At 35.3% G+C, this 19956-nt stretch overlaps 1 protein-coding gene and 1 long non-coding RNA gene across 9 annotated transcripts in view; one reads left to right on the top strand and one right to left on the bottom strand.

Annotated features, from left to right (window-relative positions):
* The window catches only part of LOC145246155 (uncharacterized), a 115714-nt gene extending 113293 nt beyond the window's left edge, over positions 1-2421 (top strand). The window contains exon 2 of the long non-coding RNA XR_013863100.1: positions 2147-2421. This is a non-coding gene — a long non-coding RNA (uncharacterized LOC145246155). The remainder of the gene's footprint in view (positions 1-2146) is intronic.
* The window catches only part of LOC145246149 (uncharacterized), a 634197-nt gene that overhangs the window by 270741 nt on the left and 343500 nt on the right, over positions 1-19956 (bottom strand). For all 8 annotated transcript variants that reach the window (XM_080107997.1, XM_080107998.1, XM_080108001.1 and 5 more), the window contains one exon: positions 17511-17566. In XM_080107997.1, the coding sequence (XP_079964123.1) occupies positions 17511-17566 (56 nt within the window). The remainder of the gene's footprint in view (positions 1-17510; positions 17567-19956) is intronic.

The following is a 19956-nucleotide window of genomic DNA, read 5'->3' as shown; positions in this document are numbered from 1 at the left end:
AAATGCAAGAGAGCCTGTCAATGGTCAACGCATGCATCTGGGACTAGCAACCGTTGCTATGACTCATGGGGTTCCGTATCAATTTCAAAATGTTATCTAACCGCCAAAAATAATTGTCCGACTCCATCTCTGTCCATGACTCACTGAAAATAATAGCAACGAAAGCGGCGGACAAATAAGCATGAATTAAAGACCAGAAACGCAGAAGATTTGATTGAATATATAATTTCCTGGGAAAACCAATATGAAAATAAGAATACAGATGCTTAATCAGATATACATACATACATATAGAGACGTGTATATCTATATACATATGTACATATGTATACACGCAAATATCTAAACATGTAAAAACTATCTAAAATGAAAAATTACTACTTCAATATACGTGTGTGTATAAATATATATATAAAATATACAGTAGCATCCAAAACTAAGGAATAAAATTTTAAAACCTAATATTCGTTAGAAACAACTGTGAAAAGCTGAAATTTCAAATTTTAGTATGTTATTATAGATGATAACGACTACCAGTTGTCAAAATTTCAGCTTTTCACGGTTTTTATTTCTAACAAATATTAGTTTCTAAAATTTTGTCCCTTACTTTTGGACGCTACTATATGTATATATATATATATACACACACATAAGAATTAAACATTTCAACATACTTAAAAGAATAAACGGTAAGATGGGCAACATCTTGAAATTTGGAATATAGATGTTTTGTTAATTGCTTGTATATGCTCTGTCGTTACATCAAGTTTCATAAATTAAAAGATTTCTACCAATCTTTCAATTTATGAAGCTCGATGTAACTACAGAGCATATATATATATATATATATATATATATATATATACATACACACACACACATACAGAGAGAGAGACATACATATATATACATACACACATACAGAGAGAGACATACATATATATACATACGCACACAGGTATATATCACAGCTTCGACTTGAGTGTTTTTAAAAAAAAATTTGCAAGCCATATAAAATAATAAGCTTAGATATTTTTACGTTTATTTTTTGCATTTGGGCTATTATTCTCAGCTTGGTTGTTTTTGTTTTGTTTTTGTTTTTTCACAACGTTTTGGCCGATGTAACCTCCGACCATCTTCAGGTGCATTCACACTGGATGTTATTGGTGAATGATGAAAAAATGTTTGGCTTATTTGCTTTCCCAACATTTTTCACTATTAAGCAATAATATCCAGTGTGAATGCACCTGAAGACGGTCGGAGATTACATCGGCCGAAACGCTGTGGAAAAAAAAAACAAGATGAGAATAATAGTCCAAATAATACAAAAAATAATTATAAATCCTCATCTCAAAAATATACATTCATCATATTTTGTGTTTGTTTCATCCAACAAAAAGATGGGATCGTTCAATCACTAAATATATGATGTAATTTTTTTTTTTTTTTAATTCACTTGATGCCGATATTGTATCAAACCTGAAACTCTGATTAAAATACACTTCGTTGGTCTTCGAGGTAGGATCAAAGTATTGTCTCTTTTTAGTCAAGTAATATTGTGGGGTCTACATTCGTGCCAGATGAACGGAAATATGTCACAAACTCTTACAAGGGTTTTGGACATAAACCCTCATAACTGAATATATTCTGAAACTCCATTAACTACATCGTTTAGATAAGTATATTTCACTTTGAACAATGGTGATATAATAATATTGTGGGGTCTCAGTTTGTGTCAAACATCTATAAAATGCAAACATTTTAAAGCACGACAGCAATATACAACAGGTATGAAGATACAACTGTGGAATTTCTACAGGTTCCCACAATTATTATTACCATTAATGGGACCTATGAAAATTACACAGTGCATTGTACATAATTCTGTATAATCTACTGTTAATAATATTCCTTATGAAATAGTAGTGAAATTCTACATTCTACATTAATCTTTATAATTTACTATTAATAATAGTTATAATACTTATATCTACTCATACAGGGTGTCCCAAAAGTCTTGGGCACCTTTCAATTCCTCATATCTGCTAAACTATGAATGGGAGTAAGATGAAAGTGACGCCATTTTAAAGCTAAATGCATTCAGTTTTTTGTAATTTTGCTATTGATTTTTTTCATTTCTTTGCAGATCCAGTAATGGCGTTCACTCAAACAAAAAAGGCGTTTTGTGTGCTTGAATTTGCAAAAACTGAATCATGGACACCTGTTCAACGTGCATTTTGCAGATCTTCAGATTTTACACCTAGCAATTTTTTTTGTGTGGGAATTTGTTAAAGGACTGGTCTATGTGCCTCCAATTCCAAGAGACGTAGATGAGCTGAAGGCCCGAATAACAGAAGCTCTTGCAACTACTGACAACGCAATGTTGGAATACGCTTGGCAAGAATTGAACTATAGGCTAGATGTGTCTCATGTGACCAATGGTGCTCACATCTTTGAAAATTCCATGAAAAACTTGAATACAAGCTTTCTGAATATAACAGATGCGTTTTTATATCCTTAATAGTTCTTGAGATATTCTGTTGTCAAGGTCGCTGGAAAGAAGGTGGGATCCTTCTACCGCTCCAGAAGATATCTCACTACTGATGCAATTCTATATCTATATAAAAGCCATGTACGTCCAAGGATGGAATACTACTGCCATATCTGGGCAGGAGCTGCCAAAACCAGCCTATTCTGCCTTGACAGAGTACAAAATAGACTTCGTGGCTTAGTGGGGGATGCCCTTTTCTCTTCCCTGCAACCTCTCTCTCACAGAAGAGACGTTGCGAGCCTATCCTTGTTTTATCGTTATTTCCATGGCAGGTGCTCGTCTGAACTCAAATCTCTTGTCCCCCCCTGCCAATCTTTCACGAGAAACACCCGTCTAACTGCAACTACTGTCAAAAATTTTCTCCACTCTTCATCTGTACCTAAATCAAAACGTAGATTCCATGAACAAAGCTTCTTTCTTAGAAGTACACACCTGTGGAACTCTGTTCTGTCTGCCTGTTTCCCACCTGACTACAACCTGGATGTCTTCAAGTCCAACGTAAACAAATTCCTAATGAACCGCCACCTCAAGTAAACACTTCAATAAATCTCCACACTAACGTACTGTACTTGCAATAACCCTTATCCCTGAGTGGCTTCCGGGCTTTGATAAGTGGTGACCATCGTGTAAAAAAAAAAGATATTCAATATCAAAATGTGCACAAAACTTTTGGAACACCTTGTATTACAAAAGGCATTTTGTTTGTGCGAGTTCGTTCTCTATGGACTCTGAAACAGCTGGGCTGATTTTTATGAAGTTTCACAAATATACTTTCTGTGTTTTTGAGTGTTCTTAGACAGGTTTTGTATCGGAATGCCTCGGATAAGTATCAATAATCGATAATCTAAAAAAAAAAAAAAAAAATCTGACTAAAGAAAAAACAGTTCGATTTTAAACAAAGTTAAACCTTTATACAGCCTAACATCAAAAATACATTTGAGAAGTTTTATCACCGACAAGCAGAAGAGCTCGACATAAAAAAATCAACAGTAGATTCTTTGATAAGACAGGGGCGCATTTGAAATGTTTCTGTTTAAACCACAATTGAACCATGAAACTTGACTTTTGCATTTTAAACTTTAATTCAAGCCATTTTATAAAAATATTTTTATAAAATTAACAGAACGTTCTTTACAGTGAAGTGTAGGCTACAATGTATTGTGGACCAAGTTACTGTGAAGAGACATGTGAAGCTTCCTCCCAGTGCACCACAGTGAGTCCCCAATTTGAGCTGGCAATCAGTTTGATTGAAAAATTGGCAATTTCACGGAATTCGATCACAATAAAAAATATAATGTGGAACACTAGTTAATCATCTTTACAGTGAAGAAACAAACTCACGCATGTAATCAATATGATCAACTCTATACACGAGAACAAGGATGAGAGTTTCTTACTAATTAATGAAATTTTAATTGTTTTATTGATTGCTCATTGTGAAAAATAGTATTTTTATTTCATCATGAGTGATAACTAGGGCTAGGACAACAGCATATTTTTTTCATTGTTTTGACTCAAGTGTATATCTGTTAATATCTTATATGCTTTTATATAGAGTGCTGTGGTTGTCAGTTGATTAACTGTGTTTAACTATGTCGGATATATACTCAAAGGTTAAAATGATGACAAGAATATTGTTGTCATAGCCCTAGTAATAACAGCAAAGGTGAACCATCGAAATAAAGTTGATACGGCGTTTCTGAATTTTTGAGATGAGGATTGATTATTCGTATTATTTGAATTCTTCAGACTACTGTTCTCATCTTGAGTGTGATTTTCAAAACGTTTCAGTCGATGTAACCTCCGACCTCTTTCAAGTGTATTTTCTCAAACACAGGAATGTGTCTTTTGAACTCTAGAATTTGGACGGAATTTCGAGCAGAACCATTTATTTACTTCAAGGGGGTAGAATGCTTTTGTTCCATCAACCATAACTGGATAGAGATACTAAGTAATTCGCAATTATATTTTCGACAGAAACATCCCCAAGTTCAACAAGATACACCTGAAGAAGGTTGGAGGTTACATCGACCGAAACATTGTGAAAATCACACTCAAGATGAGAACAATAATCCGATGAATTGAAATAATATAAATTATTTGGATTCATACATTAGATCATCCATTGCTCTTCCTGCTTCTCATAAAGTCAGTTCTCTCTATCGCTAAACGGACAATTATTCATCCCTACAATCAACCATGTATGGAGTATTGTTATATTCGGGCTTGTGAATCTCTGTACCATTCCAGGGTTCTTGATAAGGTGCAGAAACGTATCTGTAATTTGATTGGTCCTAGCTTTTCTTCTTCTCTGCATGCTCTCTCTATCACAGACATGATGTTGCTAGTCTCAGTCTTTTCTATAAATACTATTATGCCATGTGTTAGGACGACACAAAAGTATAATACAAAGGGAGTAATTCTTTACCTGTTAGGGCAAAGTTGCCTCCCTTGTCTCAGTCCAAAACTTTAAATGTTTGCAACTTTTCACAAGATTAACGATCGGGGGGGGGGGGGGGAGAGAGACTAGTAACTTTTAAAATGGAGGAATGAACGTTATTCTCATTCGTTTCCAGCTATAATATTCGGACTATTAACCTTCTTACGCATCATGTTTTATTTGTTCTTATGTATGTTTGTCTTCACAATAAATGTGTATAACCAAGCAACTTAAGTAAATAACTTTGTTGTTCCTAATTCACCATGTGACACACACACACACGAAAGCTGGACAACCTGTGAAAAGATGTTATATTATGATAACGCACCTCACTATATAACATCATGCATTCTTCAGAATTGTTTGATCTATTCCCTGCTTCCTTTCTTCCAGCTCGTTTGATTTGTTGGTCTGGTGGTCTTCATCAATTCGATATTTTGATACCTTATTGTAATACAGATTCCTATTCCAGTCATCACTAACAATTATAGGTTTGTGGAACTATTTTCCTGCTGACTGTTTTCCTCCTACCTGTAGCCTTCATTTTTCTTTTTCAAGACTAAGCTCAATAAGCATTTTCCATCTTTGTGATAATCTTTCTTCGTTATTGTTAGCTCATTACATCAAGTGACTTTGTGCATTGTCTGGAGTGGTTGCCATAAAAAGAAAACAAACATCTGGGGTTTTTTTTGGGGGGGGGGATACATTGTGAGTGATATAAAAGTCAAGGTTTCCTACTGAGTCATTCAAACAAACTTTTTCAGAATGTTTGTTCGCTGATGTTTTATTTTTCTTAACACATCGAGCAGAAATTTAGATTAAAAAAAAAAGAAAAGAGAGAAAAGATATCCTAACAGGTTGTTGTGTTGCTATGGAAACGTCCAAGAAGCTGTGCCAATCCATATATTGAGATAGATTTCCTTCAGGATTCAAGGCAAAGTCTTCCCGGCCTGTGTTCGCTCTGACATCCTGCAGTGAGACATGGGCCCCAAACGCTTCTGATCTCCATCTATTTTGGCACATTGACGATGTCGCGATGTGCAGCAACAAACTAGAGGAAAGAATCCCTTCAACCAAGTTTCATCAGAATCTTGGAACTGGTCGGAGTTTGGATGCCTTATACGATCTGTGTCTCAGGCGATTTGGTCATATACAACATGTCACCTCTTGAATCGACCCATAAAACATCTGGATACTCTAGACACAAAGGAGCATGGTAGAAAAACACTATGTCACACTTTCTTCTATAAAATATGTTGTGTTGACACTTGACTTTTAATGGCTACCAAAATTTGTAGGGATGTTGTAGTAGCCATTAAAGTGTTGAAAAGACAAATTCTATAGAAGAAAAAAAAAAAAAGTGACCCGTTTTTGGCCTTTGGCAGAGTTTAGTATGAGTTGGCCTTGTGCCTAATTATTTATTTTTGTATTTTCCCAAAATAAATTATCAAAACCTCACAGTATAGTATCTATTATGATGCTTGTCTGTCCTCGATCAGTGGAGGAAAGATCCTTCATGACTGAGACAATTTTAATTTTTGTTCCAATCCAGAGTTCCCCTTTTTGGGGAACTGGATTTTCTTTACATTAAAGACCGACCTTGTATCTAACTCTGCCCTCGTGGGGAGGCAAGTAATTAGGTACAAAGAGTTATAAACATTAACACTTGCCTAAGTAAATAATTTCATTCAAGTGCGTTTGATGTAAATTGTGCTATTTATTTTGTGAAGAGGGTAAAAGTTATCAAGTGTTAACTATTCTGAACTTTTATCAAAATTTCTAACCGTTGCTTACAAGCAATACTAGATTTGAAATAAAGAAAAAATATTTATTTTTCTACCAAAGAATCCTTTCACCTCCTTTATTTTGTCATCACATTCAATCAACAAAGTTTCTGACAAAGAGGAAAAATTGCTGTTTTCTGAGTCGGAATCTATTCCTCTAATACTTATCATTCACTAGTTTTTGACCAGGCAGTAGTAGTTGTTTTTTGTTTTGTTTTCTTTTTTAGTTCTTTATATGAAGTGGCTTTATGCCTTGTCTGAAGCGATTTCCATATTAAAAAAAAAAATCAGATTTGTAATATGAGACAAGTAAAAAAAAAAATGATAGCAGGAAAAAAAAAGGTCAAGTGAAAATACAACTGCAATCAAATTTCGAATCAGGTTGAAATAATTTCCTGTTGGGTTCAATCCAATTAAAAGATAATTTGATTTGGTGGCAAATCGCAGAAAACAACAACAAAAAACAAAACAAAAAAAATCGAAAAGTTGAATAGAGAAGGGGGAGGTGATAAGTGAACACTTGAACACAAACATTACTAAACGTGTTGCATCTGTTTAAACGCGAAATGTATGATAACTGAACGAACAAGATAATAACAAGTGAAATCGATAAAAGATGCATCTGGTTTGTTTTGTTTTTTGTTTGTTTGTTTTTTCAACAAGGCATGAACTGAGATTCTCCTGAACATGCCCAGCAATTACCATTGTATGACTCATATCCAATCGGTTCAAAGAAAAATAATGCTGCTTAGCTCTATGTGCGTGTATGTGCGTGTATGTGCGTGTGTGTGTGTGTATGTGCGTGCGCGTAATAGGATTCACCTTGTAAACATTTAAATCCAAAACTGATGGAGTCAAGATGATTTTGTAAAATGGAGGAAGGCATATGTAATATTCGGATATTTTCCTTAATTAAAATGTACAGATTAGTTGCTTATAAAGTATACATGATTACCTACATGTCAAACTGTGTATATAACTGGCCTTCACACACACACTGAATGTGAAATGAATTTCTTGTCATCTAATAATATATAATACTAATGCTTTTATATGACTCCATTTCATTTTAGCTGATGCGGTCGTTACCAACACACAGTATATATAGTATGTTTATTTATACTAACATTGGCTACATATGTGCATACATGCTTCTGCAATGCCTTGTTTTTACTTCATCAGGCCTGGGTGCTGACTTGAGAACCAAATTTCTGCCTGATGAAGTAATGCCTCTAAAACGAGGCATTGCAAAAACATGTATGCACATATGAAGCCAATAATGTTTGTATAAATAAACATACTATTTTTTTTTTTTTTTTTTTTTTTACACGGTGGTCACCACTTATCAAGGCCCGGAAGCCACTCAGGGATAAGGGTTATTGCAAGTGCAGTACGTTAGTGTGGATATTTAATGAAGTATTTACTTAAGGGGGAGGTTCATTAGGAATTTGTTAACGTTGGACTTGAAGACATCCAGGTTGTAGTCAGGTGGGAAGCAGGCAGACGGAACAGAGTTCCACAGGCGTGCACTTCTAAGAAAGAAGCTTTGTTCATGGAATCTACGTTTTGATTTAGGCACAGATAAAGAGTGGGGAAAATTTTTCACAGTGGATTCAGCTAGACGAGTGTTTTTCGTGAAAGATTGGCGAGGGGGGACCAGAGATTGGAGTTCAGACGAGCACCTGCCATGGAAATAACGATAAAACAAGGATAGGCTCGCAACGTCTCTTCTGTGAGAAACAGGTTGCAGGGTAGAGAAAAGGGTATCCCTCACTAAGCCACGAAGTCTATTTTGTACTCTGTCAAGGCAGGATAGGCTGTTTTTAGCAGATCCTGCCCAGATATGACAGCAGTATTCCATCCTTGGACGTACTTGGCTTTTATATAGATAGAGAATTGCATCAGTAGTGAGATATCTTCTGAAGCGGTAGAAGGATCTCACCATCTTTCCAGCGACCTTGGCAACAGACTTGATGTACGTGTTCCATTTCAGATCAGGAGTAAAGGACAAAACCAGAAGCTTGTCAAAACATGGGGCTTCTCCTAGACGAGAGCCATCCATTTCAATTGATGCCAGATGGGGATCAGAGCGTTGATGATGTAAAGATAGGAGTTTGGTTTTAGATGCATTAAAGGTAACCAGCCAGGTCTTCCCCCACTGAACCACGCACTTGAGATCAGAGGAGAGAGAATCAGAGAGAACTTTGTCATTTACAGCTTTTGATGTGTTGCCGTAGATGGTCGTGTCATCAGCATAGATGTCAATGAATGATTTAAGTATGTGTTTAGGGAGATCATAGAGCACTTTTTCATAAAGAGTTTCAGTGGATTTACATGTATGAAACTAAAACTATACAACCATTATATATGTACAATGGTTGTTTAAATTGGTTTCCTAGAGGTAAATCCAATGAAACCTGCGTTGTTATTAAAGAGTGCTCAATGCAGGAGAGAGCTGGCATATAGTTTGTTTATTATACAAACATTATTTAGTTACATATGTGCATACATGTTTCAGTGGAATCTCAATTCAAAGAGACCACCTCATCAGACCAAAATATGTCCCCTTTTTGGTTTGATGAGGTGGTCTTTTTGAATTGAGATTCCACTGAAACATGCCTGCACATATGTAACCAATAATGTTTGTATAATAAACTATATTATTCCTTTCTGTGGAGGTATGTTTTTTCAATTATATTTCATACTTTATTTAAATCAATCCTTTAATTTTTGAAGCTCAATGTAATTACAGAGCATATACAAATAAATGACAAAAGTCTATATTCCAAATTTTATGGTGTTGACCATCTTACAATTTATTCCTTTAAGTACGTTGACATTCACAATTCTTGACAGCACCTGTTTCATAGCGCAAAATCAATCACTTAATTATTATATCAATCAATGAATCTATTCTGCCCTTAACTCCTCAGAAGAAATACAACTATCAATCCATTAAAAGAAAAGAAAATGCATTTGGGCATGACTGAAAAATCTGAAAATTGGAAGAGAAGTTGCAATTACTTTTATTTTATCTTTTATTATACCGTTTTTTTTTTTTGAGGAGTTAAGGGCAGAATAGATTCATTGATTGACATAATTAAATGAATGATTTTGCACTACGAAACAGTTGCTGTCAAAAATTGTGAATGTCAACATAATTAGAGGAATAAATTGTAAGATGGTCAACATGAAATTTGGAATATAGACTTTTGTCATTTATTTGTTTGCATATATATATATGCTACATTTTTATAGGCCATCAAAAACGGGCAAAAGTTATAACTAGGGCCAGGACAACAGCATATTCGTTTCATTGTTTTGACTCTCGAATGTGTATCTGTTGATATCTTATATGCTTTTATATACAGTGATGTGATTAACTGTGTCTAACTGTCCCGGATATATACTCGAGAGTCAAAACAATGAAAAGAATATGCTGTTGTCATAGCCCTAGTGATAACTTATCGAATTAGAACGGATGCTTTATGCCAAATCGATGATTGAATATGGTTGCATCGGTGTTTATTTTTGCATTAAATATTCCTATTAATCCCTAACAGTGCAACAAAGGAATACCATAATACTTAGTTCTCTGCACCTTATCATAAAAATGGTCAATACAAAATTTCAGACAGATCATCCAGTATTTCCCAAGAAAACTTCTAGAATAAAAAAATTTAATTAGACCAGCCCAGTAATTTCTGAGAAAAAGTGAAATAGGCAGATAACCAGATTGAGAGAAATATGATAAAGATATTTTTACTAGAATACTCATGCCCCCGTGTTGCCTAGGAAAGTAGATGAACCTAAGTGCAGAAAATTGAAGCATTATGTTAGTTCAGGACGCCATTTTAAATGTAAATGAAAGCGTAGGGACATTCATTTTTTGTAAACTGGGTCATAGTATGTTCGAATTAATACCATTAAAAAATGAAATCATTATACCTTTTAAGGAAGTAACACAATGACATGGTGGGAGTGAGAAGACTTAATCAATAGAAAGTGAAACTTTTTACTACCTTTTTTGTGGGAATACATATTTGAGGAGGAGTTTGTTCGGAATGAATGTAAAAATTTTTAAATGGAGATGAAATATACAGTTTCATGAAAAAGCTTGATGAATTGTTAACGAGCATCTCTCCCCCCCTCTCTGGCTTTCTTACTCTTTCTATTTTCTCTCTCTGTGTCTCTATAAGAGAATAGAGAAGGAGAGAGGGAGATAGAGAGAGAGAGAGAGAGAGGTGAGTAAACGTGGAGGTAGACACGTTTACCAGAACCAAAGATCAGCTGACCAAATTACGTATGTGTGACGTGATTGGCTAGATCTGTGAGATTTGATTTGAGCTTTGAAGAAGACGGACGTTTTCCGTGGTCTCCCCCCTCCTAACTGAGGAGGGGGGAGACGAACGCTGACGTGTGTGAAGAAGAACCACACAAGCAGATTTCACTTTACACCTGCTGCAGGACCTCTGGGGAAAGTGAAATAAAAAAAACTATAAAACACATTCATCGTCTTGGAGTGATAAATCTTCGTCAAACAGGTATCAAGTCTCCCTCCAGGATGAGAAATTTCCAGATGATCCGTTTGCAGAAGCAGAGGTAGGTTCAGAAATTACATGTCACACACACGATTCCCTTTATGATAATCAAACACACAACCATTTATATGAGAGACAATCACACGGAATCTTTCTTATGTTATATAGAAAACGTAAAATGTGCCCCTAAATGAAGAACGAATATATAACATATTCAATTTGGTGCTCGTCGACCAGTCGCATCACCGATGCGATAATCGAACCTGTGTTTAAGAAAATACAACGTGGAAGCATGGAGATTTAGTGTCAAGAAGAAAGAAATAGACTAAAAAAAAGAAAAAATAAAGGACAAGAAAAACAATAAAATGTATGGAAAAAAAAGAAAAAGAAATAACAGTAAAAAAAAAATACAAATCAACACACACACAACGTAGGGTCCATTAAAACACTAGGCGAATTAGAAAAATAATTAAAAAAAAAAGAAAAAAAAAGAAAAGCAATACACACGTACAACCTTTTCACAAAGAAAGAAAAGGAAGACATACAGACACACAGATGTAAAACTTTATATATAGAAAATAGTTATAAAAAAAATGATTATCGTATTGGGAATTAGCTCGTTATGAACGAAGAAAAATATCACTTAATGTCAAAATTAGAAGGGAAAATCAAAGAATGGCCTTATTTTGTAAATTTTTAACAACAGCCAGTGAGAAAACCAAAAAGATAAACACGTCAATCAAAAATATGTGTTATGAATATTTTGTGTCATTTTTAAACTGTGAACTAAGCGTAACTTTTAAGGAAAAACAATATGTACTTTTGATGAAAAGACAATGGTCATGTCCTGTAAAATGATTTTTTTTTCTTTTTCGCTGATTGTGCGAATTTTTCGTAGGAATTTTTTTTTTTTTTTTTTGATGACGTGGTCAAAAGGAGTATCCACGAATCTGTGTTTTGTTATTTGGAATTTTGTTGTTAGTGAGATGGGACTTTGTGATTGCTTATAGGATATTTTTGTATTTTTTAATTTATTATTTTTATGTAATTGATGTGTTGTCAAACGGTATTGGCAGAATTTTCTTGTTCTTTGAATTGTATTTTTTTTCGCAGAATGGTGAGGTGAAATCTTTGCTTGTGGGGTCTATTGAAAGAATGATTAATAAAAGAAAGAACGTGTTGTTAATTAATTAATAATCATAATAGTAATAATACAATTGGGGAAAAGAGAAAGAAATAAGATTTAAACAGTGTAATAAATAATAATAATAATAATAATAATAAAAAAGTTTCGGAAGAGTCAAAGGTTCAGTCGGTATTAATTTCAATTTTCGAAAAGTAGAATAAATGTTCTATTCGACATGAGAGACGTTTTGACCACATAAGTAAGGTAGAAAAAAAAAGGATAAATATAGGGTTAAATAAACTATATGAAGAAATGAAAGAAAAAAGTGGGGCGTGAATGGAATTTAATTTCTGTGGCAAGCATGTTAGAATTTTGGAGAGGTGTTGAATTACATGGGTAGTTATTAATTTCATTATTCTCGGGAAATGATTCGAATTTTATTTTTTTTATCGTGATTTCTGTTGATTTCGAGTAGAATCAACATTTAGCAAGTTTGAGTACTTCATGTGTGGAAATCCGATGTTTTCCGTGAAGCTATGTGTCTTCAAGGCAGGTTGCGCTTACCGACTTTGGAAAAAAAAAGAGTTTTTTCTGACATAGCAGTAAACGGAATGTATTCTGTCCAGCGTGAGCGGATCTAGTTGTAATAACTTCAGAGAGCAAATGAAATGCCCTCTGACATGGCGTAAGGGGCAGAGGGGGTGCAATGGCTGACGTGGCCATTATGTTACGAATCGCTCAAGAGAAGATGAATGAAATATGTATGCAAGTACTTAGGAAAATAGAAGGCTACCCACCATATGGAATGTTAAGAGGTTTTTGTTTCCCACAAAATACTAGTAATAAGAGTAGGCTTATGATGAATAGGATAAGGCTTGTGATGGAAAAATTTTTTAAAGTGTAAAAAAAAAAAAAAAAAAAAACCATGCTGGGTGAATTTAATTGGTATTATTAAATTAAATTATTTTGGAATAGATTTGGTTGGTTTAGTTATATTTTAGGGACGTTTAGCGCGTAGTTGCATTTTTTTCATGAGAATTACAAGGCGATTAGGCTGTAGAAAGCAGTTTTTTTGTTGTTTTATTTTTTTTATAAGCCACGGTATTGTCACAAATTAGAAAATTTGGCAGGGGAAATACTATTTTAGAGTAATGAGTACCCTGTTAAAACAATACTAGTGGTTCCAGTGAGTTGGAAGATGCCACGTAGGCCCAAGCAACGGCAATAAGTCTTGTCCAACAAAGTCTGGCGTGCGAGGTTGCGATAATTCCTCAGGGCACGGAGCGACTGGACAGTCGGTACCAAGCCTAATCACGGGGAGATAGAAAAAAGGGAAAGATGCAGATTACGTAAGGGACAAGATAGAGCCTTATTATTTTTTTTATTTTTTTTAGAGGAATGTGTGAGGGATATCTGGGTTGGAATCTTGGGACTTGCTGGGAATGCGGAAAAATCACAAAGGGAAAGCTACTTAGTTAGAAATCGATGCGCAAGTAAGCTTTGGCGCATTAGTTAGGGAGTGATAATTCCGTATCTTGTCGGGTTCCAGGAACTCAAACCGGCTCCGAGTGAATCAGTGTGAAGGCGTATCTTGGCTTAGACCAACCAAGGGAGTTAGTAGAAGAGCTTTGTGAAGTCCCGAAGTAGTAGATAGAATAGAACAAAGCTCCAGTAATAGGACCACTCAGAGAAAGACGTCAGGGCATTACAGTAAAGGAAAAAAAAACTGGGACTTAGGCCTATGCTGAAAGTCGAGAACGCGAGTGGGATGGTTGGGTCAGTAGAGCATCAGACTTTAATCTTAGGGTCTGGGGTTCGAGTCCCCATGCGATAAAGCTACCACCAACATGGAGCATCCGACGTTCTGGTTGTAATTGCGATATGCTGGCCCCATTTCGAAAAAGTGATCGAAAATGGAGTCTCCATTTGTTTGGCCAAGTGGTCCAAATAAAGAGCAGAGTCAGTGGAAAATATCCAACAATGCGACCGCCTAGACAAGATGTATATCTGCAAAGCTGTATCTTTGTCTAACTTGGAAGCAAGTTAATGTCGAGGAGAGACTTTCGAGAAGCAGCAGAAGGGTTGATAGTGTAGTAGAAGAGTACTGGTGCCTGATCTTTCTTGGAAAAGGGGTGAGTCCGGAAAGTGAAAAAATAAAGATGTACTTCGGACATAATTATTTTTTTTAGTTAGTTAGTTATTAAAAATGTATGGCTTGCCATACATTTTGATAAAAAAGGGGTGGAGGAATGTTAACGAGCATCTCTCCCCCCCCTCTCTGGCTTTCTTACTCTTTCTATTTTCTCTCTCTGTGTCTCTATAAGAGAATAGAGAAGGAGAGAGGGAGATAGAGAGAGAGAGAGAGAGAGAGGTGAGTAAACGTGGAGGTAGACACGTTTACCAGAACCAAAGGTCAGCTGACCAAATTACGTATGTGTGACGTGGTTGGCTAGATCTGTGAGATTTGATTTGAGCTTTGAAGAAGACGGACCTTTTCCGTGGTCTCTCCCCTCCTAACTGGGGAGGGGGGGAGACGAACGCTGACGTGTGTGAAGAAGAACCACACAAGCAGATTTCACTTTACACCTGCTGCAGGACCTCTGGGGAAAGTGAAATAAAAAAACTATAAAACACATTCATCGTCTTGGAGTGATAAATCTTCGTCAAACAGGTATCAAGTCTCCCTCCAGGATGAGAAATTTCCAGATGATCCGTTTTGCAGAAGCAGAGGTAGGTTCAGAAATTACATGTCACACACACGATTCCCTTTATGATAATCAAACACACAACCATTTATATGAGAGACAATCACACGGAATCTTTCTTATGTTATATAGAAAACGTAAAATGTGCCCCTAAATGAAGAACAAATATATAACATATTCAAATGTAACGAAAGCTCAATTTGGTACCCCTCAAGGATAACCTCGATGAATGTGTTTTATAGTTTTTTTATTTCACTTTCCCCAGAAGTCCTGCAGCAGGTGTAAAGTGAAATCTGCTTGTGTGGTTCTTCTTCACACACGTCAGCGTTCGTCTCCCCCCTCCCCAGTTAGGAGGGGGGGAGACCACGGAAAACGTCCGTCTTCTTCAAAGCTCAAATCAAATCTCACAGATCTAGCCAACCACGTCACACATACGTAATTTGGTCAGCTGACATTTGGTTCTGGTAAACGTGTCTACCTCCACGTTTACTCACCTCTCTCTCTCTCTCTCTCTCTCTCTCTCTCTATCTCCCTCTCTCCTTCTCTATTCTCTTATAGAGACACAGAAAGAGAAAATAGAAAGAGTAAGAAAGCCAGAGAGGGGGGGAGAGATGCTCGTTAACATTCCTCTCAACGTTCGTCTCCCCTCCCCGATATGTAACAGAATTGGTCTGTGGTGAATTTGAAAGATTTGTTTAGGAAGTGTTCGATTATTTTCATATTGAAAAGGAAGGGGGAAATCGAAATTATTTTATTATTTTTAGAGCATTGCTATGGCTGCTGCAAGGAAGGTGGGCTCTCTCTACCATGCTAGAAAGTTACTTACGCCTGAAAGTATCCTGCACTACTGTAAGGCCACCATTTGTCATATATGGAGGATTTTTGTCACATTTGGGGTGGTGCATCTGCTACTAGTCTCTCACTCCTGGACAAGGTTCAAAAGAGAGTCGCCAATCTAATAGGTCCTGAACTGCCATCCAAGCTTCAGCCTCTGTCCCATGGACGAAATGTTGCATCCCTCTGCCTGTTTTACAAGTATTTTAATGGTGGATGCTCTGACGAACTACAAGCCCTTGTACCCCCGACAAACTCAACAAGCAGCCAAGTCCCAGCTCTACACAGTAGAGATCCCTAGATGTAAGAAGACATTCTAATTCTCCGTAACTGCTAGCCTCTGGAACTCCCTTCCGGGTTCATGTTTTGTCAACTGTACTGACATGCAGAAGTTTAAGTGTAATGTGAATAGACATCTTGCTGCTACTCCTTACTAGTATCCCTGCAATTACTGTCCCCGATAGTAGCTCCCTATATCAAAGTGGCACTGTGCCTTGTTTGGGGTGAAAATGCAATAAAAACAATATATATATATATATATATATATATATATAGTTTGTTGTTGATTTTTTAAATGATATTAAGGTTCTTGGAGATCCGGTATTTTTCTTAGAAAGTCGCCCATTGTTTATTTGGATGTGTTTTTTATTTATTTATTATTTTTAAAAACAGTAATCTACGGACATGCGTGTTGAAGAGGAGTAGGGCTCCGAAACACACGTGTCCGTAGATTACTGTTTTTAAAAATAATATATATATATATATATATATATATATATATATATATTCTAGAAGAAAATATTTAATTATACATAACAAGGTGATATGCATGTATGTTTAGGCAAACATTAGTTTTTAATGGCTGGTATCCGAGCAAAACCAATGACATTTATAATCAGCAGATTATGAGGGGGGGGGGTAGTCAGAGTTTACGTATACTTTGAGAGGTTAGGGGAAGTCACAAAAAATTCATTCAAAACTCTTCCCTTAGATAATTTGAACGATGGGAATTAGAAACCAATCAAGAAGGATTTCCAAAATATGAAAACCACGTGATTATTTTAAGGAATTATGTGCAAGTTCACTCATTTGATTCAAATTTAATTTGCTCCAAATCATAAACACTTTGATTCATTATTGTACATTATAATATAAACACGGTAAAGATTTTCCGGATTTTTTACTCAATGGATTATTAAATAAACATCAAATTCTAGCACCTTTTTTGTGTGTGTGTGATATTCACTTGGTGTCAAACATTCTGCTTTCCATTGGAAAGAGGAGTTTAAGCTTATGATGAATACAAGTTAAATGCCCGAGACACCAGACCGATGAATGCCGACGGGGTTGCTCAGGCCATTTTTAATAGGCCAGAGTGCCCCTTCTTTAAGGGGCGCTGACTTGATTTTCCCCACCTTCCAGCCGTGTGCTACATATTCCTTCAGTGGGAACGAAATAAATCCAAAATAATAATGCAAAAAAAAAAAAAAAAGAAAAAAAAAAAGAAAAAAAAAAAAAAGCACACTTACACTTCCTTCTTCTCCAAATTTTTCCAACATCTCCCACGTTGTTGATTCGTTGAAAACTGCAAAACAAAAACAAAAAAAAAAAATTAAAAAAATAAGATTATAAAAAAAAATGCTGAAAATTGAAGAAAGATTGGAAAGAATCGTGTAATCTTGATAATAAATGAGAACATACAATGGAAACAACAAAAAAATGTTCTGAGAAAAAAAAAAATGGAATAATGAACCATGAAATTATTTAAACAAAAAAAGAAAAAAGAAAAGATAACTATGCCAACAGTGACCTAGTTTGATCGTTTAGAACCAACTGAAGTTTCTTGCTTCGGTTTTTATTTATCTTCATCAAAGGGGAATAGATATAAGATGGGGGGGGGGAACGTGCCAAACTGTTGCATTCTTTTACTATTTTGCTATCTCTTTCATTTCTTATTTACAACAAAACAAAACAATTGTTCATTTGTTGTTTGAGCAAAATACAATGCTATTGAGATTGTTTTACTTTTTGGAGAGGTTGAAAAAAAAAAAATGAACATAGAATTCAGTAAATATGTTATTTAAAAGAATCCATAATCCACACACACCTCTCACATATATTTACTTCTCTCCCACTGCAAGAACTTTAGACACGAGGGTCAGAAAATGGGATTAAGAAGTCAGCGTCCCCAGGGAGAGGCACTCTGACCTGCAAAAAGTATCTGGGCAGCCCCGTCGGCATTCCCTAATCAGGGCGCCTCAAGCGATTAGCAATAAACTAACCACTTTTCAAAGATAGAAAGCAAGGCCTGGAAGGATGGACCTCAGCACAGAACTAAATTCTCACCGCAAAATCAACAGGAACCTGATCATTAGAGAATGGTCTTGATTTTGGTGGCCAGGATAAAAATTCCTAGCCGTCACATAAACAGTCAAGCTACACTGACAAGCGATAGAACCACGTGCTTGTAGATTACTGTTTTATAAATAAAATAATAATTAAATATTTGTTTATGTCTAAAAAAAATATGGGCGATCTTCTAAGGAAAGATATTTTCCTACATCTCAAGGTTGGAGACGCTAATAACCGTATTACCATTTTTTTAAAATCCACATTAGTTTATAAGCGATAAAAACAACGCATAAAGTCATCTAAGACCTTGTGGTGTAACGGTTAACGCACTCGACCATAGTACATATGGTCTGAGATTTAAATCCAAGAACAGTCAAACTACACTGACGAGCAGTAGAATTGCGAAATACGTGTTATATATTGAAAATTTTAAAATGGAGATATTAATATTTATAGGATTATCCTATAAATATTAATATTTATAGGATAATCCTATTCAGATGAAAATACTCAATATTCAAGATAGAGCATCAAGATATGAAAAAAGTTAAAATTTTTGCAAATTATAAAGGGAGTTTTTTCTGTTTTTCCTCTGAGGAAAGAAACACAATTTTTTGAAAGTCCATGGAATAAGGTAATTACCTTATTTCACATCCCTTGTGTGTCAATAAATGTCGCTAAATCATATGTATAAACAAATATTTATTTATCACTTTACTTATTTTTTTAAATAAATAATACTTGTTGACGTCCAAAAAAATATGGGCGATTTTCTAAGATCTTGAAGGTTGAAGACGCTATTAACCGTATTATTGTTTAATATATATATATATATGAGAGAGAGAGAGAGAGAGAGAGAGAGAGAGAGAGAGAGAGAGAGAGAGGGATTCTGAAGAAATCGTTGATTTTTATTTCAGGAAATAGATTACCAACTCTAAGACCTCTTTGTTAAATCTCTTTTCTTCTTTTGACATTAGCCCAATTGATCCAGTAGTTTCCAAGAAAGTTTCTAGAGTAAATGTGGTTTTGTGGTAACTAATTCTTAATAATCACTAACTCTGCATTGAATGTATACTATAATACTTAGTTCGCTACACATTATTATAATAAAGGCCCATACAAAATTTCAGCCAAATCAACCGAGTAGTTTCTAAGAAAAAGTGGAACAGACAGAAAAGGATAAATGTACATTCTATATTTTACCTTGCCCGAATAGATCAAGAAGGATTGCAAATTGCATTGCTATGATGATTGAACTTATGCATTTAGAACCTGAAAGTTTCATCTCTTTATTGCAGATATTAACGGTGAGAGACCAAGAAAACAATCCCTGTCATGGAAGTGAGTCAGAAGAAGAGATGCATCATTGAATGTACTGAAAACGATAACGACTACGTAAAAAAATAAATTCTGGGGCACAAAAAGTTGCTTGTTTTAATGGTACGACTCCTGTTTTCGTAGCTCTTCAACTTTAGTTATAAAATTAGGAGGCTTTACTTTTGCCACTACCCTCGTATATATGAAAACTATTATTTTTTGGTCCACAGACGTGAAACTTGATATATAAAGGATTTGGGCTTGTGAAACAAATTCGATTTGGTATTTAGCCAGTAAAAATAACAG

Source organism: Euprymna scolopes, chromosome 23, assembly GCF_053919585.1.
Source record: "Euprymna scolopes isolate OS-2025 chromosome 23, ASM5391958v1, whole genome shotgun sequence".
NCBI lineage: Eukaryota > Metazoa > Mollusca > Cephalopoda > Sepiida > Sepiolidae > Euprymna > Euprymna scolopes.
This window is presented reverse-complemented; position numbering and strand designations above follow the sequence as displayed.